Below are 18,620 nucleotides of genomic sequence, written 5' to 3'. Positions count from 1 at the left end.
GAGATGGGCAGAGAGAGAAGCCACAGACCCCTACGGATGGAGATTGGCTAGGAAGGATCTCCCACGCATCTTTGCACACGCTGTTGCCACATGTTCTACAGACCACTTTGTTCTCGGGTGTCAACTCAATTTCTCCCACTCCCGTGCCCATCCTAGAGTTAGGATTTTAGCCAGCTACTCAGTGGTTTAGTGGGTCGAGGCATGCAGAAAGGAAAAAGAAATAGAAAGTCAGGGAATTTTTAGAAGGTATGAACTACTGACCTGAGAACGATTATTGAGGAATTCTTAAATGCCATGGAAGTCACAGATCATAATTCCATCTATTTCACTGGGTTAAAAAAATGTGTGCTTTCTGCCACCCCGTGATCCTATATTTGTAAGCTCAAAAAAGCACTACTTCCTAAACACTATTTACTGTATGCATTTCAGGAATATACACTTAAATGGGATGCCTTTTTCCATTGCAAGTTTCCTAATTTGTTCTCTTTGAACTGCAGATGATACCGCTCAAGTTACCTCTGATTATGAGACCAATAACAACAGTGACAGCAGTGATATTGTACAAAATGAAGACGATACCGAGTGCCCAAGAGAGCCTCTGAGGAAAGCATCAGCTTGCAGCACCTACACTCCTGAGAGCATGATCTTCCTGGTAGCTCCCTATGACATAACATTCATTTGCTTGAGAACTTGGTTTCTATGGCAGGGATTGGCTTAGAAACAGATCCCTGAATCATCAGATTTGCAGAGATGCCTCCCTTGGGTTACACGTGTATCGTAACCCTCCCTATATGTAGCAGTATAACTTCTCTCTATCCAAGTCTTACTGGTCTCTAAATGGTTCCATTATGTAGTGATTAAAAACAGAAGTATCCATCTGCACAGCTGATTACAGATATTTCCTAACCCAGCTGAAAATATGAATGTGCGTAAGGAAATGAATTATTTCATTGTTTCAGTGAAACAATGTTTTGTAAATATCCGTTGATCAAAATGAAACGTGTTCGTTATCTTAGGGCTCCTGTTGGTTTTTTCTCTAGCGCCTCCTTGATTTAGAAAGCGAACCAATGTTTATTTTCCTTGTTATATTAAACCAGGTTTATATTGCTACCCATTAAAATATCTTTTGGCGATGACTTATTTTATGTGTTTAAAGAGAGCCACTTAGGATAAAAGCCTCCGTTTGAGTCTGGCTAATTTGGGGAGGGAGCTAGTGGTGGGAACTAGTTGACTGTCATGTGATTATCAATTGTTGCTGTTACCATTTTTCTTCACCTAATTTATACTTTTAAATCAAAGAGCTTGTCAGAGAAAATAACCTAAATGCTTCTTTATCCTCATTATCTTTATTTTCTATTTTTTTGGTAAATAAACTCTTATGAAGGTCTTCATTTGGGACCAATTATAAAATGTCTTTACATTTATGTGGTGGATTTTTTTTTTTTTTTTAGAAACCATGCATCACATGAGTTAAATTAAAATCCGTGGGGAAGAAAAATGTGGTAATTGTAATTCTACAGGATTAATGCTGATTTTGAAGTAGTAACACAAATTGAACCAATTAGAGTTAGGGTGATTAACTCCCCCTCCCACTTGGGTTTCTTTTGAGAATCCAGTGTAAGCCAGAAATCCTCATCTCAGCAAAATTTACATAAACATACAAAGAGATAAATTTGCATACAATTGCAGTGTGTTCTGAAGTCCTTGAATCTGTATATAAGAACTCCACAGAAGACTAGAAAGCAGTTATTTTAATGTATGAAAGAAACATCCTATTTTTGCTGTGGCATGTATGAACCAGTGATAGGCAGTGACATAATGCAAACTTCAACGCGTCAAAGAGCATTAAGACCTTTTCTCCTTACTTTGGGACCAATGTTTTGTTCTTTTGATCGTTTTTTTTTTTTTTTTGGAAGATTACTCATTCACCCTGAAGTTATAAGTCATTTACTTCAGGTAAACTCCATTGTTGAACTGAACTTACCAAAGGAAGCACAGATTACTTTATAGAAAACTGTTAAACGTGTTGTTAAAACATTTGTATCTTCATTGCAGGACAAACCAATTCTTGCTCCTGAACCTCTTGTCATGGGTAACTTGGACTCAATCATGCAGCAGCTAAATACTTGGAATTTTCCAATTTTTGATTTGGTGGAAAAAATAGGAAGAAAATGTGGCCGTATCCTTAGTCAGGTAAGAAATGCATTCACACATATGACTTCAAATGTAGGGGGTAGAAATTCCTTGGTTGTTTACAGCTCCGTACGTGCTTAACGTCAGTGGTGAGTATGAGGTGGAGAAAGGAAATTTTAATGCCCAGCGTTCTGTAGAATCCTTGGCGGTGGGATCAGAAAAGAAACTGGAACGTCAAGGGACTAGAATATCATACTCTGCAACTGAAATATTGTGTATTTTTTAAGACAAAATGGAAGGGGCAGGGACACACTAGCAAGATGGAGAAATGATCTAAAAGTCGTAGAATTCAGCAAAGGAAAAGCTGATACAAGCCCTCAAAAGAAGAAACCTGCCAATTTATAAACACCAATCTATTGTCTGTATTTCTAGTGACTTTTTTTTTAAACTTTTGATTAATACAGTGCTTAGGACTTATCAAAAATACGATGATATGCTGAAATATGTTTCCCCCAGTGTGGTGAGAAACGTATTAAATAGAGTTCTTTGTATTTTAACATGGAAAACAAGTGTATATATCACACAAAATATAGAATGTGAACTACTGTGAATAACAAGATATTTTCCCCCCCCTTAAGTATTTTTTTCCTTAAGCTAGACTACTTTCAAGATTTCCCAAATATAGAAATGTTTTGTTTCTCCGAGGGAGAAAGAAAACATACAGAAATTAAGAATTTGGACATGTTTGTTTTCAATAAATAAAATGAAACGGATTTGCTCTGTTATCAAGCACATAGCAAAATACACACTCTTAATTAATCGGAAAGATGTAATAATCTCAGCTTCTTCAAAAATGTGTTAGGTGAGTTCTCAAAGATTGAATAGATATCACGGCAGAGATACTAAAGACGACCAGATTTGATAATAAAAGACTAAGGTGAGCATTCAGGACCCAGATTTATGGGGGGCCAGTAACCCTACCTTGCAAAACGCTAGAAGAGAAATCACTTGTTAGACGGATTTCCGCTCCGTGCATCGGAGGCAGGCCTTCTTCAGACCTCTGAGCGAGTGTCTTGAGTGTGGAACTTTGAGCTGAGAATCCCTGATCTGTGAAGGTTTGAAGGAAGACGATAGAGGGTCGTTTTTCTCCACTGTTTAGTTCCTCAAACACAAAGTGCTAGTCTAGTCTGCAAGAAGAAAAACGGGTCCCTGCTTTAAAGGAACTCCTGTTCCAACAGGGAAATCAGATACGTGTCAAAATCATGAGAGTCCAACTTGGTACGTACAGAAGTGTGCTAACATGATGGATGGCTGTTGGAGCTCAAAATCATCAACAGCGTCTCCCTAACACGCAGCTGGTGCCTCTCCTGGACTCCGATCTGACCACGAACACGTGGGGAACTAGGATAGGGACCCTTGTACTTTTACTGGGAGTTAATACTCCTTCTTTTTTTTAATTAAAAAAAATTTTTATTGCAGTAATGTTGGTTTATGACATTATACAAGTTTCATGTGCACAGCATTATATTTCTCCTTCTTTGTACCCAACGGCATCTTTACCACCAGATATGTAGTTTACACCTGTCACCATGCAGTTGACCCCCCCTTACCTATCTGTCCTCCCCCATCACTGAGCTGTGCCCTGTGTCTACATGTTTGTGTGTGTTTGGTTTGTTCATTAATTTTGTTTGTTTGTTAGATTCTACGTATAAGTGAAGTCAGTGGTGTTTTTCTTTCCCTGTCTGACTTAATTCATTTAGCATGACATCCTCAAGGTCCATGCATGTTTTTACACATTAGTGGTCTCAGTCTTGTTCTCCCTTCCTCCTCAATGCTGAGCAGCATCTTTTTTTTTTCCTTTTGGTGGGGTGGGGAGGAGGTGGAGGTTATTTATTTACTTATTTACTTTAAAGGAGGTGCTGGGGATTGAACCCAGGACCTCGTGCATGCTAGGCATACACTCTACCACTGCGCTATACCCTCCCCTCTGAGCAGCATCTTTATATGCACTGATTTGAGCGCAGGTTTAAGGGCAGCCGTTTTACTCTGTCCACCTCCACCTCCACCTCACTCCTCAGGGCTCCCCCAGGGACCTTTTGTGTCCCACTCTCTGAAACCCATTGCACACCAGCATGCTGAGGGAGTGATTTTACCTGGAAATCTGCCTGTAATGGTGCCACGAGAAGATGGGACAGTGGGCCAGGAGGCAGACTTTCTCTTTTACTGGAGACTGTGTTCCCTTGTTTTGTATTTGCTGTATATGTCCCAGACTTCTCGAAATGCGACAGCTTAATCTTCAGAGCAACGTTGATGCAGGTTTTTTTTTTTAATCCCTAGTTAACAGAAGAAGAAACTGAGACTTAAAAGAGAAAACATAACTGTTCATCTAAAGCCATGTGGTAAACATGGACCGAGGACCTGATATGTGCATAATTGGAAGTCCAGACTTTTTACCTTCATTGCAAATTCTTTTCGGTTCCCTCGTAAATGCATTTTTGTATTATATTTTCAAATTTTCTGAGTAGAGAGTCTGAGCAAATAGAAAGTGGTCATTATAGCAGTTGGTGTGACAGTGTACCAAGTACTGTCGGAGGTACCTCAGTCCCCTTGAAGTTCTGTGAGCTGGGGGCAGGAGGGGGGGACCTTGACCATCTTAGCCACAAAATGTTTTCTAAGAGGCATGGATATGAGCAGACAACAGAAAGATTAGAGAGAATTAACGATTAGATTTTGGCAAAATTCAATAATGTATCTTTTTTTTCCCAGTTATCTTTCAAAAACAAATATTAACTACATAATTCTTACTATGTCACTACGTTATTTTTCCAACTTATATAACTGAACTTTGAGAAAAGGCAACTTTATTTGCCTTGCTAAGTAGAACTTTATGGTTTTTTCCTTTGATTTGAGTTTGTAAGTACAAAAATCGTGAAATTTTCACTGTGTAAAAGGCGTATTTTTTTTGCGCCCCAGTAAGACTTCAGGGCAGCTGAAATGAATTAACTTCAGCATTCCAAGAAATCACCTTTTGGCTGAGACCACATAGAGAAGGTCTCACTTCAAAAGACTTCTAAAGAGACATATGTGCAATGGAAATGACTTCTCAGCCTCAATGTACTGCCTGCCTTTTTGATGATTATCGTGTTTATTTTAACAAATTTAAAAGGACATCATTCAGATTTTGGAATAGTATTTTTTTTCGGTTACCAATATTTACCCTGTTAACAGTGCCTTTTCTTTATTTGTGAGTTTAGATGATTGGCCATTGATTTATCAGCTTGTTGGTGAAAATTCTTCTATTTTAAAATAATACTCTAAAATATCTTGCCTTAATTTTCAATTCATTTTTCAAATGTTTTAAGAAAATAATAGGAAACTTAAGTCATTGTAATCCTAACAATATTACTTTTCAAATAATGGTGGTAGGATTTGCAGCAGTATACAATCTGAAGCCATAATTCTTGGCTTGAATTCTGGTCCCGTAATGTGTTTACTGTGTGATCTTCAGCAAGTCAGTCAACTTCTCTGTGCCTCTGTGTTCTCTGCTTTCAAATGTTGGTAATTAGCAGTATCTGTCTCATAAAATGCTATGTGAATTAATTAAAATGTAAATAATTAATATGTGTAAACTATTTAGAGCAGGCATCACACTTACTAAATGCCACATATATATATTTATATATGTCAACAGTTGCTGCTCTGTTGTTATGAATAGTTATTATTGAAGCAATATATGTAGTTAAATCCATTAGGTGTTTATAAATAAGAACTCAAATAGAATTTAAAGCAATAGGAAGAAGATACCTAAAAGAAGAACTGGCTTGAAATATGGCAGAAACCACAAACTTAACTTTTTTAGGGGATATTACATTTCACAGAAAAGTGGGAAAAATTAAATATACTTGCCATTCAGAGTGAAAAAAACACATGGAAGTTAATGCGTATATAATAGATAGTCTGTTCCCAACCATCAGTTATAAAGCTGCTTTTAAAACATAGGTCAAATAAAGACCCTTTCTTTGCTCCAGTCTCTTCAATGACTCCCGGCCTCACTCACTGTAAAAGTCCTTATAATGGTCAATTGAACTGTCAGACCCCAAGACTGCACCTCATCCAATCCCACAGTGCAGTTACTAACTTAAATTTTACTCCTGTCCTCACTCATTCTGTTGTAGCCGTGCCGGCCTTCTCGCTGTTTCTTGAGTATAGCGAACATGATCCGGGCCTTTGCGCTGGGTTTTTCTCCTGCTTGGAAAACTCCTTCCTCAGCTATCCATATACCTCATTCCGTATCTCCTGCAGTTCCTTGCTCAGAGTCACCTGAACATACCTCCCTTCCTGCACCTCAAACCTCCATCCCTGTTCCCCTGTTTCTTTTTCCATGTAACATCACTTTCGGTCCTAGTGTACACATTACTGATTGTATCTATGGCTTACTGCCCTCCCCTGCTAGACCATAAGCTCTGTTAAGGAAAACTTCATTTTGTTCACCTGTATATATGCCTCACACTTGGGAAATTGTCTGGAACATAGTAGGCACTCAACAGACCTACACAGAATGAATAAATCCCTTTTTTAGTTACATATAAATGTACACAAATACATATATGATATATGTGACTGGGGAACATTAAATATGTAATTAAAAGAATATTAGTGAATTTGAATCAATTTAAAGTCAATGACAAAAAGTAGAAATTTAACTATGGAGTAATATATCAACGATTTAGAGGGACTATTTCAAGAGAATTTTAAGAAGGAATGCAAGTAACAAAAAAGGATGAATAATTCTTAAAGTCTCCTGAGTCGTAACCAACACTGTGCCTTTGTGAGATGAAGTGAGACCACTTTCAGTGGGGCTGTATTCCATTCTGCCTCAAGAATAACCATTTCTCTTCCCATCACCTCTTTCTGTGCCTTTATCATTCTTTTCTTTCTCCATCATTTGCATATCAACTATGCCAGTTACATCCAAAGATATTTACTTGATTTGAGTCTCCAGGGCTATGAAAGTAATTAGAAGAGGAATAGATACTTGGAGGAGAAAGAAGAAAGACAAGTGAGGAAAAATTATTTTAAACATTTTTATTTATACTGAATTAGGACACATCTTTTTTTTTTCTCTCTACGGTTCAGTCAAGGCAATCTTTTTCTCTCTCGTAATTCTGTCCCCTTATTTTTCACCAAGGCACAACTCTGCATCCATCATCCTCCAGAAAGCTTTTATTTATTTGTTTATTTTTAGTTATAAAATTGGTCCACAGTAAAGCTTTCCTTCATTCTTTACTTAGCACTTACAGTGTATATTATACAATGAGCAATTTAGTAATTATTAACCTCTAGTTATTGCTATCACACATAGTTCAGTGCCTTGATATGTTTCTGTAGTGTAACACTGGATTTTTTGATTGGCAGTTTCTTAGGCATATGTCTCTATCTTTAAAAACAGATTCTATACCCCTCATCAGGGACTTCAGGGCCTAGAACATAGAGGTCTTCAATATCTGCTTGATTTATTGTTCCCAATAAGTGTCTTTATAGGCAGTAAATTAATACGGTTGATGGAATATATAATCTTTCCCCCTTTTTCTCATTACGTCTAACCCACACCAGGGGCTGTTTCGTAAAGCTGTGTCTTTCTCCTTTACAGGTATCATACAGACTTTTTGAGGACATGGGCCTCTTTGAAGCTTTTAAAATTCCAGTTAGGGAATTTATGAATTATTTTCATGCTTTGGAAATTGGCTACAGGGAAATTCCTTGTAAGTATAAGAATTAATACTTTTAAAATCCTTCGAATTTGCTGTAGATAATTAGATATTGAATTATTTGCAGCTAGCACAGCATTACACATCGAAACACCCCATGTGGCTACATGGTATTGTGATTAGGAGGTAATAGTGTATGCCAGAATCCTGGTCCCTTGACACATCAGCTGTAGGGGACCCCGGGTCTTACTTAAGCTCCACATGCCTGATTTCTTCATCTGTAAAATGGGCATCACAGTAGCTGCTTCGTAGGATTATTATGAGGATAACGTGATGTGAAAATTCTAAAGGGGTGATAATAGTGCCTTGCATAATAGCTCCAATTTAATGTGTGTTAAATAAATAATTAAATGTTGTATTTATTGCTTATGTTATAATATGTTATATTATATTGCTTATTATATAATATGTTATATATATTATGTTATAATATATAATATAATATAATATGGGTGAATTCTCAACCTTTGTTCTGGCATCTGCAGAGTTAAATCACTGTTGAAGTTTTTCAGGATAAGATAAACGTGGCTGGGGAAGAAGGACAGGAGGGGATGATGGTCTAATTAAATAGAAGAGAAGAGACGTCTAGAATTTGTTGTGGAGAAAGTATTAGGAACATTTTAAAAATCGGATAGATATGAAGACCAAAGGAAAGGATACAACCAAATGTTCAAGCTTATGAACTTTGAATATCGTGAGAATAAGTTTGTCATTTATAATCTTGAGGAACTGGAGCACAGAGGAGATAGTGAATTAAATCTTCAATATATAGCATTTCAGATATCATTAGAACATGTACATAGAATTGTGCTACATGCTACAAAGTATACGGCACTGGAAAAAATGCCTGTAAATCCAATCAGACGTGTACAGAAATCACATGAAACATATAGGAAGTGAATGTATAAAAAGAAAACAAATCAAGCATCATATGTTGGTTGGAGTGTGTATTATTTAAACCGTGTTAAGTTTTAAATTTGCTCTTATGTACCTTGGACTTTAGAACCCCGTGTCTGATTGTAGTTGCAAAGAGCTGAAGTTAACTAAAAATTATATGGAGACTAAGAACACAGGTATTTTCAGAAAGGGGTGGTGCATTAAGCAGGTGATCCGATATTAACGTGTTGTTGATTCCAAAATGCCACGCACGTGCTACAGTGGGAAATGAAAATGCTCAGTTGAGCTATGTGATAGGAAAGGAGAATGAGCTACTGAGTCTGCAAAATGTGTGACAGAAAAGAAGAATGAAGAATGAAATCTTCAGCTGAGATTTGTTGGAGAATATGGGACCAAAGGCAGACAAAATAGGACAGCGGGAGTAGAGAGGGGGCTTAGGACCCTGGGACGCTGTGAGAAGGTAGCTCGTGGGGCCGTGAAAGTGAGGAGAGAGATAGGAAAAAGGGCTAGTTTGAAAGGATCTCAAGGTAAGCCCTGCTTTCTTAATAATACTTTCCCAAAGCTCACCCTGGTTGGATGCCAGTGATTGACCTGAGTGTTGGTGATTTCTCAAAGGCTGAGGAGTTACATGAGCCAGCTTTTATAGAAAGGAAGCCACTGAAAACACTAAGGAACAGCTAGTCATCAGATTAAATTTACCAATTAATATTATATTCCCAAATATATTTTAGTGATATAATCAGCTCTCTCCAAGCTCCACTGAATTCAAATTGGCATGACGACTAAGTTTTGCTCTAGATAGTATATCATTAAATCATAGGGAAAGTTGACCAGTCTTTAAGGGTAAAAAGAAGTTTTCAGAGTCTTAATTTTAGTATTCCTTTTCACATCTTCTTATTACATATTTTTATGTTACATGTAAATAGGTATTGTTCCTGAAATACGTTCTTCATTCCACGTGAAAAGAATTTGTTCTACTAACCTTACTTAAGTCCCAAACGCTGTCCATAAAGGGAATTTATTTCCATCTTCTCACAGAAACGTTTTAGCTTAATTGATGATCACTGTTAAATAGTAATTAATACCTTGCATGTTGTGGGGGTTGCAAGTTTAGACTAATACGGATAGTAATTAAAAGTCTTGTTTATCATTAACTAAAATTAGCATGTACAGAAATTTGTAGTATGTCTGCTTATTTAACATTTATTCCTAGAGAACTGCATTTCTAATGGCTCTATTTAAGTTAAACCCATAACAAAATGAAAAAAGCCTAAGAGTAACCAAAATGGGGTTAGATTAGAATTTTTAGAAACGGAATTTTTATCGTAGTTCTAAGTACACCTTTACGAACTTCCAAAAGAAGAGGGAAAGTATGCAAGCTTTTAAATTTGTGCTCAGAACCCTTACTAAAATTTGAAGAATCTATATTTTAAAATAGATATAAATAGGGTAGAGGATTTAGAGATTCAAACTACTATGTGTAAAATAAATAACCTACAAGGATATATCGTACCACATGGGGAATATAGCCAATATTTTATAGTAACTATAAATGGAATGTAACCTTTAAAAATTGTGAATCACTCTGCTGCACACCTTACATAAACTTACATCATACTGTACAGCAACTATATCTCAATTTAAAAAAGGAGACATAAATAGATCGATAGTTCATGGAATTGTAGTGGGTAAGATTATACATAGAGGCAACTCACTGATAAAAATACGATATCAAAAATATATTTGTTCAGTAAAGATTAGGATAAATTACACTTTCAAGTCAATTGCCAAGGGGAGAAACAATGTTTGATATTATTCGTAGTCCCTTTCAGTTGGGCAGTTCAGCTAGTAAAGATGATAAATCATCAGGTCATTTTCATTCATGGATTCAAAGTTACTTCTGAGAGTTACTTCTGAGAGTTACTTTCTATTTTCAAAGACTTTCATCTCTAAAATGTATTCTTGCGAGCACCTCTCATTTTCCGTGTCAAGTCTGAGAAGTGGGGAGAATGCCTCAGAGATGCCTGTGACCATGTACCATCTAATGGCGGAGATTAGAATAGTCTTGCTGGACCTCAGTTTCGCTCGGTTGGATGACAATGTACCCACCGATTTTAAAGCCAGGCACTGATGTGACATGCTGCAAGCTCCAGGGGCAAAACTGTCACAGTATTAGCTATATTCCAGAGAGAAAAATGTTTCAAATCTCTTTTCTAGTCTTTAGTACTTTCCCTTATCTTTTGGTGAACAGGAGCACAGACAGAATTTTAAATGGAAACATCTATAAATTTAGGTGGAAAAAAAAACTCTCTAAATTTTACGTACGATGGCAACCTTCCATAGCAGCTGGCTTCACCTCTGTGCTTGATGGATAAGGAGGAAGTGAGAGAACAACTCTGTCAAGGCGGAGGAGGGAGCTGGGCAGGCTCTGGGAGGGCATGGAGTGGGTGATGTATTTGTGCGTGCACGTTGGGCTTACGTGTTGTCAAAGAGGCAGGGGGTTGCCGGTGGTGAGAGAATTATTAAGGGCTTTGTCCAAAATGCAGAGATGAAGGAAGAGGATGAGAATGATCATGATAAAGTGGGGAGAGCTCTGTTATCATTGCTTATCCCTGTCCGTTGCCTACCGTGGCCAGAAGAAGAGCAATCTTTGAGCATATTTGGATGTCCTACAGAAAATTGTCAATCCCCTGTGTTGCCCTAGCTAGCGTCTTTCCTGGGTGCCTTTTTTTCCTGAGTTGGTCACCAGTGATACCAACGCTTGGCACAATATTTGCACATAAGTACAGGCTAAATCAATTTTTGTTTAAAAAACATGTTAATGACTGCTTACAAGGCAAATGATTTTTCCATCCTGCTTAAGTGATAATGACAACATGCATCACTGTATATATATTTTTAAGGAGTTATATTTGGTTAACTATTGTTTTATTTTTTACTTTCAAACCTATGCTCCAAAGCAGGAGGGGTTTCATTTTTTCTATATATTACCTTTACCTAGTTTTTAAATCAAGACTATACTAACCTCATAAAATATGTTTGGCAGCTTTTTCTTTTTACCTTTTTAGCACTAAATTATTTAGATAGATTGCTTGTTCGTTGAAAGTTTGTAAGAAGTATCTATAAAGCCTTCTGGACCTGGACCTTGGGGTGGGGAACGGGGCAGGAGCCAGTACCACTAAAGCGCTGCGTCACCTGTACTTGATGTTGTCTGTTTCTCACCCCAAACAGGCTCCACCAACACCCTGGTACTGTCCCTCCCACCCCTGTCATGCTGGGCGCATGCACGGGTTTCCCCAACTTGCGACCTGCGGCAGTAATGGTAGTTACATCCACGCAGGCATCTTCCCAGCTTGCCACAAAGGAAGAGAAAAGAACTTAACCCAGAAGATCTCTCTTGACTTAACCCCTTACAGTGACCCTCTCTGACCAGGCTGTGTTTTCTCCCTCCCCAGGGGCTTAGCATCACTTTTATTTTAGCTCCTCACTTCTCTTCTTAGAAATCCAGCATTAATTTTGAAAGAAGACTGGAAATCTGCGCTAATTCATCTTTTTGTAAGAACAATCATTTACTTTATGTGAATGATATTTGCATTAATCACAAACTTACGATATACCAGGCACTTTAACATACGTTCCCTTCTGTAATTCTCACAGCAGTCCCCTGAAATAGGCACGATGATTGTCTCCGTCCTTTTAAGATGAGGATCTGAGACTTAAAGTTTTTAAGTGACTCACTCAAGGTGACACAGGTAATAAATATCCAAGCAGAGACAAAATGAGGTCTGTATTAAATCCGGAAACTTCTAGCATGATCAACTTTGTGGCACAGGTATAGCCATAAAATGTGATCGTCTTGAATCACTTGAGATGGTTACCACACAGGGATAGAGACTCCAGTTTGAATAAAATTGTTCTTTGGAGACTAGGCAGTATCAGTATTTACGTCTGCAGTGATACCATGAGCGGATTTTGCTAGGAGGTCTGCTGCTCAAAGCTCTTCCGAAGAAATCCTCTCGAGCCCTCACAGAATTCCTGGAGTATTTAGCCAAGATGTAGCTACGCGTCATCACTTAAAGACTGACTCCTAGGAGTTGCCCAGAATGCAGGAAAATAGGCACATCTTTCTGCGTTGCGGTGCGCTGCCAGCATCACCGACGTCACAGTGTCTTCTTTCTCCCCGAGTCCGGGGACAGGTGTTTCTCTCTAGTTCCCATCATCATCTTGCTTGTTCTCTTCTGCTTTGCTTCTCCTCATCAGTTATTACTCAGAGATGTGAAAGATTTTCATTGGAGAAGGAACCTGTATCGTGGCTGGTCGTTAGAAATAAAATATGTAAAGTTAGCATATTTAGGATAAAGCATACCAATCAATGAAGTATTATAAAGAGCCAGATAGACAAAAGAGGGAAGTATGGAAGAATTGCATGGAGAAAGAAGATGGGCCAGGAGCACACTGGACCTTTGGTCGTGGTTCCGTGGTACTGAACTGCCGTGTAGGACCCTGTTCCCGTGATAATGACATTATCACTGGGAGATACGGTTCCCCCGTCATCGTTAGTCCTTGAAATGGCTCGATTCCCTACATTATTGTACAAAGAGGTTTTAATTTTTTTCCCTCTAGGTATGTCCTAGAATAGTATTCTGTAATTAGAATTTCTGCATCAGAGAACATTATGGATTTCGGTTTTGACTTTGCTTGGTAGATTTAATCTATACATAAAAGTTACTCATTTTATTACAATGTTTTAAGTTGGATGGAAAAGAGTAATACTGCATTCAGTTCCCAGGGGCTATTTGGGTTCTGTTTATCAGAGAGATGATGTTGGGTGGTATAGACCATTGGTCTAACCTAGTTGAAGTGTGTCAGGGGGTTGTTTTAGTCCAGTCCTCTGTGCAGTCTTGTACAGGAACATGGGAATAAGAGCAAGAATAAATACTACAGTCGATTCACATAGTGAGTTTCCTGAATATGTTAAGCGTCTGGTGGACTCTGGATGCAGATTTTTTTTCATTTCAAACATCTGCTTGTGTAATGAGTGTTGCAAGTGTTGGGTATTTTTTTTTTCTTACAGTGAATTAGTTCTGGAGTAAGGGAGGAGTAATCCCGGAGTATTTGTCCTAGAATGTTTGGCTGTCTTTCCCTGGAGCATTAAAATGTTGGGACTAGCTGTTTACCCAGTAGGTGGCACTCTCGTTCCTTAGACCCCGGAGTTCACAGATGAATGACTGTTGCTTTGCACCGGTTACAGATCATAACAGAATCCATGCCACCGACGTCTTACATGCCGTCTGGTATCTCACGACGCAGCCTATTCCAGGCCTCTCAACTGTGATTAATGATCACGGATCAGCAAGCGATTCAGGTCCGTATGAAGTACCTCTGTGCTCCCTTGTAAATGATGGGAACGGAAGGGTGTTTTTTTTGTTGTTTTTTAAAGGAAGTCAAGACAACAAATATCTGGTTTAACACTTTCTTAAAAATTTTCTATTTTCATTTTCTCTTCTCAGATTCTGACAGTGGATTTACACATGGACATATGGGATATGTGTTCTCAAAAATGTATAATGTGTCAGATGATAAATACGGGTGTTTGTCTGGAAACATCCCTGCCTTAGAGCTGATGGCTCTGTACGTGGCTGCAGCCATGCACGACTACGACCACCCGGGAAGGACCAACGCTTTCCTGGTGGCAACCAGTGCCCCTCAGGTAAATCTTCTGGGTTTGATCCAGAGAAATAATTCAGAGATTTCTCTGAAGAAAATTAATTTGATAAATCTGACGTAAGCACCAAGTGAATAGGAGCCAAACTATATTCAGCCCTAAGATAAAATTCTTAAGAGATCATGCTGATTTTGAAAAGCTGTCATAATGGTGGGCATGTAATGTTATAGCCGATGGGGACCCCTTCACAGTTTTCGTAAGAAGAAAACGTGTTAAGGAGCTTCCTCGATGAAGAAAACCTGACCTATACAGAAGTTTCTTTCTGGAAAGATTAGAGAGCCAAATCTTTCTTGGTTCTTTAAGAATTAAAGGCTTCTCCGTATATGCATTTAAGACTAAGAATTAAAGGCTTCTCTGGATGTAAATCCCATTCCTTTGAAATATACTCATTATGATAATTACGATTCTGATGGCATTTCTATTGGTTAGGAGGAATAAAAAACCAATTTACTTCATTCATTTGAGGGAAAATTTTTTATCTGAACATAGTATTCCAAAATCAGTAACTTTAAAGAAGTTCATCTTAGCATGTCTTTAAATTTAAGTCAAATATTAATTGCTAACTATTTAGGCTTCTCCATCTATGTAATTAAACTTAATAAGACTCTCTTTGTTTAATCAGCTGGACCCAAGATCTTATTTTGCTTTCTAGAGGCTCTAGAGGCCAATCTGGTCCAATACCTTTTTTTTTTTTTTTTAATCTTGTTTGCTTTTTGTCTTTTACTCCATTCCCCCTCATTTCCACAGCCTGTCTCAAATACGAGTCTAGAATTTTCTTCTAATCCAGATACAGTACAAATGTCCTGATATTTTTAACTACTTATTTTAATTTCTTACAGCATCTCCTTCATACACCAGAATCTGTTATCCCTAAAGATGGGCAGATCCTTTTGCCAGCACCATTTACCATTCAGACTTTCCTGCACGTGATGCAGTTTTACGTCAGTATTAATTTCCACGTGCTTATTAGTCTTTCCTTTTTGTCTTGCACCTTTTGTCCCTTCTTCGTCCCCCTAGTCACACTAGTTGTCAAGCATTTTTTAGGCGACTTCCTTTTCTTTGCAGCTTCCCTTAGCATTATTAGAGAATTTCAAACAAGTAGGTACTTACTATATATTTTCAATTACTAAGTAGAGGTTGCTAATTTCCTATGGCTGATTCCGGGTGAAGAATGTTTTGAATTATGGGCTTCTCAGGGATTCCATTCTTCTGTGTTATTTGCATGTGTGTAACTAAAAGGAAGTCATTCTTATTCTAGATGGGAAGTAACTGAGTTACCTCTTAGGGGTATCACTATATTTGTATATTTTTATGGTTAAATTCCTGTGCCCTGCAAAAAAAAGTAATAATTATAGTAACCTGATAAAAGCTAAGTCTAAGCCCTTCACTTGCAGCAATTTGAAATGAAGTTCCAAGGAAATGAATTTTATTTTATAAAAAACAACATTTCACCAAGAAAAGTAATCAATGAATTCAGTGTACAGCAACAAGTGATTCTTAATAATGAGCTGTCATAAGATTATGTTTCTGTGTTTCACGAAAAAAGAGGATTCCAGAAGTTTTGCATATTCCCAATTATCTTTATGTATTTATTTTAATTTAAAAAGTTGGACTCTTCACTCTCGTATTTGCCCAGGCGGTCCTCTACAATGATCGTTCGGTTTTGGAGAATCATCATGCAGCTGCCGCATGGAACCTGTTCATGTCCCGGCCAGAATATAACTTCTTAGTTAACCTTGACCATGTGGAATTTAAGCATTTCCGTTTCCTTGTCATTGAAGCAATTTTGGCCACTGACCTGAAGAAGCACTTTGACTTCGTAGCCAAATTTAATGCCAAGGTAACTAGATTTATACCAGTCTACATTTTATGGTCACATTGAAGGATGTCATGGAGTCAAAGTGTTGAACAAAACTCATTGCTGTCACCTCATATATGTCAAATGTGAAAATGAAATGCAATGAAGTATTTAATCAGAGGCAGATACATAGGCATTGGTCCCAATCTGGAAACCTAGTAAGTTGAGATGGTATTGGTATATATTGTACTTTGTACTGTAGAGGAATAATAAAATTCTAACTAGCCTTGTGTTTTTGTTCACTTTAGTTTGCTCTCATCTCTGTGGGATACTAACATAATTTAGCTGACAGTAGTAATGGCTTCAAAAACCTGAAGCAAAATTTCATACAGCAAACATAAATGCCTAAATGTCAATTCAAGAAAATTTCTTATTCTTTGTAGCCACATTATTTTAATAGTAATTGATAATATATGCTAATATCAAGTAGCATTTGTTTTCAATTCCATAGTTAATCATTATTTTATCCACCATTTAGTATTTTGCTTTTTTGATGAACTATTTTACTATGAATTTATGCAAGCCAATAACATTATTTTAGACAGCTGGGATGTTTCTCATGACTTAGTGTTCTGATGTGCACATGGTAGGAAGACAATAAATACTACTTCTGTTTATTCTCCTGCTCAGCTTTTGCTTTCATTGAGACAAAACTCATTTTAACTTTGCCCCTCGAACAGGTGAATGATGAAGTTGGAATAGACTGGACCAATGAGAATGATCGTCTCCTGGTTTGTCAAATGTGTATAAAGTTGGCTGATATCAATGGGCCAGCTAAGAGTAAAGAGCTCCATCTTCAGTGGACAGAGGGTATTGTCAATGAATTTTATGAACAGGTAACAAACAAACTTACCTATTTATCTTAATCCTTGTTTAGGCTGCTCATAAATTCCCTGGAACTCCTCGAAATTGTTAAAGTGTGATCAATCTATTTCATATTGATACTACCATCAGCAAATACACTGGCCAGTTTTAATCAAAGGATTTTAAAAAATGACAATTGGACTGAACTGTAACCATACAAACTCTTCAAGTTATTTCCAAGTGTCTTAGGAGAAGAAGGTATTGAGATAATGGAATGACCTCCAGGAACATTAGGAAGACCTTTGAAATGTTGTTCTTTTATTAATTTGGTTATAGTAGCAGACTAGTTTAAATTTATATGGATGAGTGTATATCAGATTGAGTTCATTTACTTTTGTAAGAGACTTAATAACAGCAGTATATGAAAAAGGTAAAAAATAGGCATTTTTTGACATGATAATGTAAGAGTTAATGCACCACCAACAAAGCAACCACAAAAACGTAAGCCCGAGTGTGTCTTCCCTGCGTTACCCTGCCCTGACCGAATCACACCTGAGACTCTGTTTAGTGCTGTGAACCACTCTCTTAAAAGGAATCTTGGGGTGGTAGAGGATGAGTAAAGGACAGGCATCAGCGACACAGAAGGACAGGAAAGAAGTGAAGATACTTAAGGAAAGACAGAGGTAATGTAATAACTCTTCAGGTATTTAAAAGCCTGACGTGCAAATTTAGGATTGGGTTTATCATGACCTTGTTGTACAGATGCAAGGAGGTAAATGATATAAGGTACAACAGGATTTGATTTATTTTAAAAAAAAATCCTAGATTTCTTTCTGTTTCCCTAAGAAGGGCATGACTATAGCCAGTCTATAGAAATTATAGGGAGATAGATTTTAGGTCAGTGTCAAAGAGAAATTTGTATTATCAAAGCCATCCAGAAATAGTATAAGGCACCTTATTAGGAAATTATTAGGAAATCACTTTTCACTGGACATATTTAAAGAAAGGTTAGAAACAACTTTTTCTGAGTATTATAGACAGGAGTCTTGTAAAATTAAAAGTTTGCTTTCTAGAAAATAATGTATTGCCTTTCCTTGGAATTCATTCATTCATCAGGAATCCTGAAATAATGAAATACAGAAAAAATGAAGAGAAAATTCACTTATAATAATTTCACTTAGGCATAACTATTGTTATTTTGGTATAATTTCTTCATTATTTTGCTAGCTAACTTCTGGTTTATAACCTGGTATTTTTTTCCTCAGAAAGATGAATCAGTTCAAAATAAAAATACTTATACAGTAGTACTGTTAAACATAGATTAATAAGAATGTCAGAAATCATACAATCACAGAAGACATAATTCAACCAAAAGCAGGGTTAGATAGCAACTTTGAGGAATAAATTATATTAAGCTTTCTGACAGCCACGGCCG

At 37.3% G+C, this 18,620-nt stretch overlaps 1 protein-coding gene across 2 annotated transcripts in view; it reads left to right on the top strand.

Moving 5' to 3' along the window:
• The window catches only part of PDE3A (phosphodiesterase 3A), a 285,788-nt gene that overhangs the window by 257,294 nt on the left and 9,874 nt on the right, over window positions 1-18,620 (top strand). For both annotated transcript variants that reach the window (XM_072954755.1, XM_006199915.4), the window contains exons 8-14: window positions 498-652; window positions 2,056-2,193; window positions 7,784-7,895; window positions 14,050-14,163; window positions 14,309-14,508; window positions 16,160-16,363; window positions 17,062-17,217. In XM_072954755.1, the coding sequence (XP_072810856.1) occupies window positions 498-652; window positions 2,056-2,193; window positions 7,784-7,895; window positions 14,050-14,163; window positions 14,309-14,508; window positions 16,160-16,363; window positions 17,062-17,217 (1,079 nt within the window). The remainder of the gene's footprint in view (window positions 1-497; window positions 653-2,055; window positions 2,194-7,783; window positions 7,896-14,049; window positions 14,164-14,308; window positions 14,509-16,159; window positions 16,364-17,061; window positions 17,218-18,620) is intronic.

This window comes from Vicugna pacos, chromosome 34, assembly GCF_048564905.1.
Source record: "Vicugna pacos chromosome 34, VicPac4, whole genome shotgun sequence".
In the NCBI taxonomy this organism is placed as follows: domain Eukaryota; kingdom Metazoa; phylum Chordata; class Mammalia; order Artiodactyla; family Camelidae; genus Vicugna; species Vicugna pacos.
The sequence above is the reverse complement of the archived record's forward strand: the minus strand, read 5'-3'. Positions and strand labels throughout refer to the sequence as shown.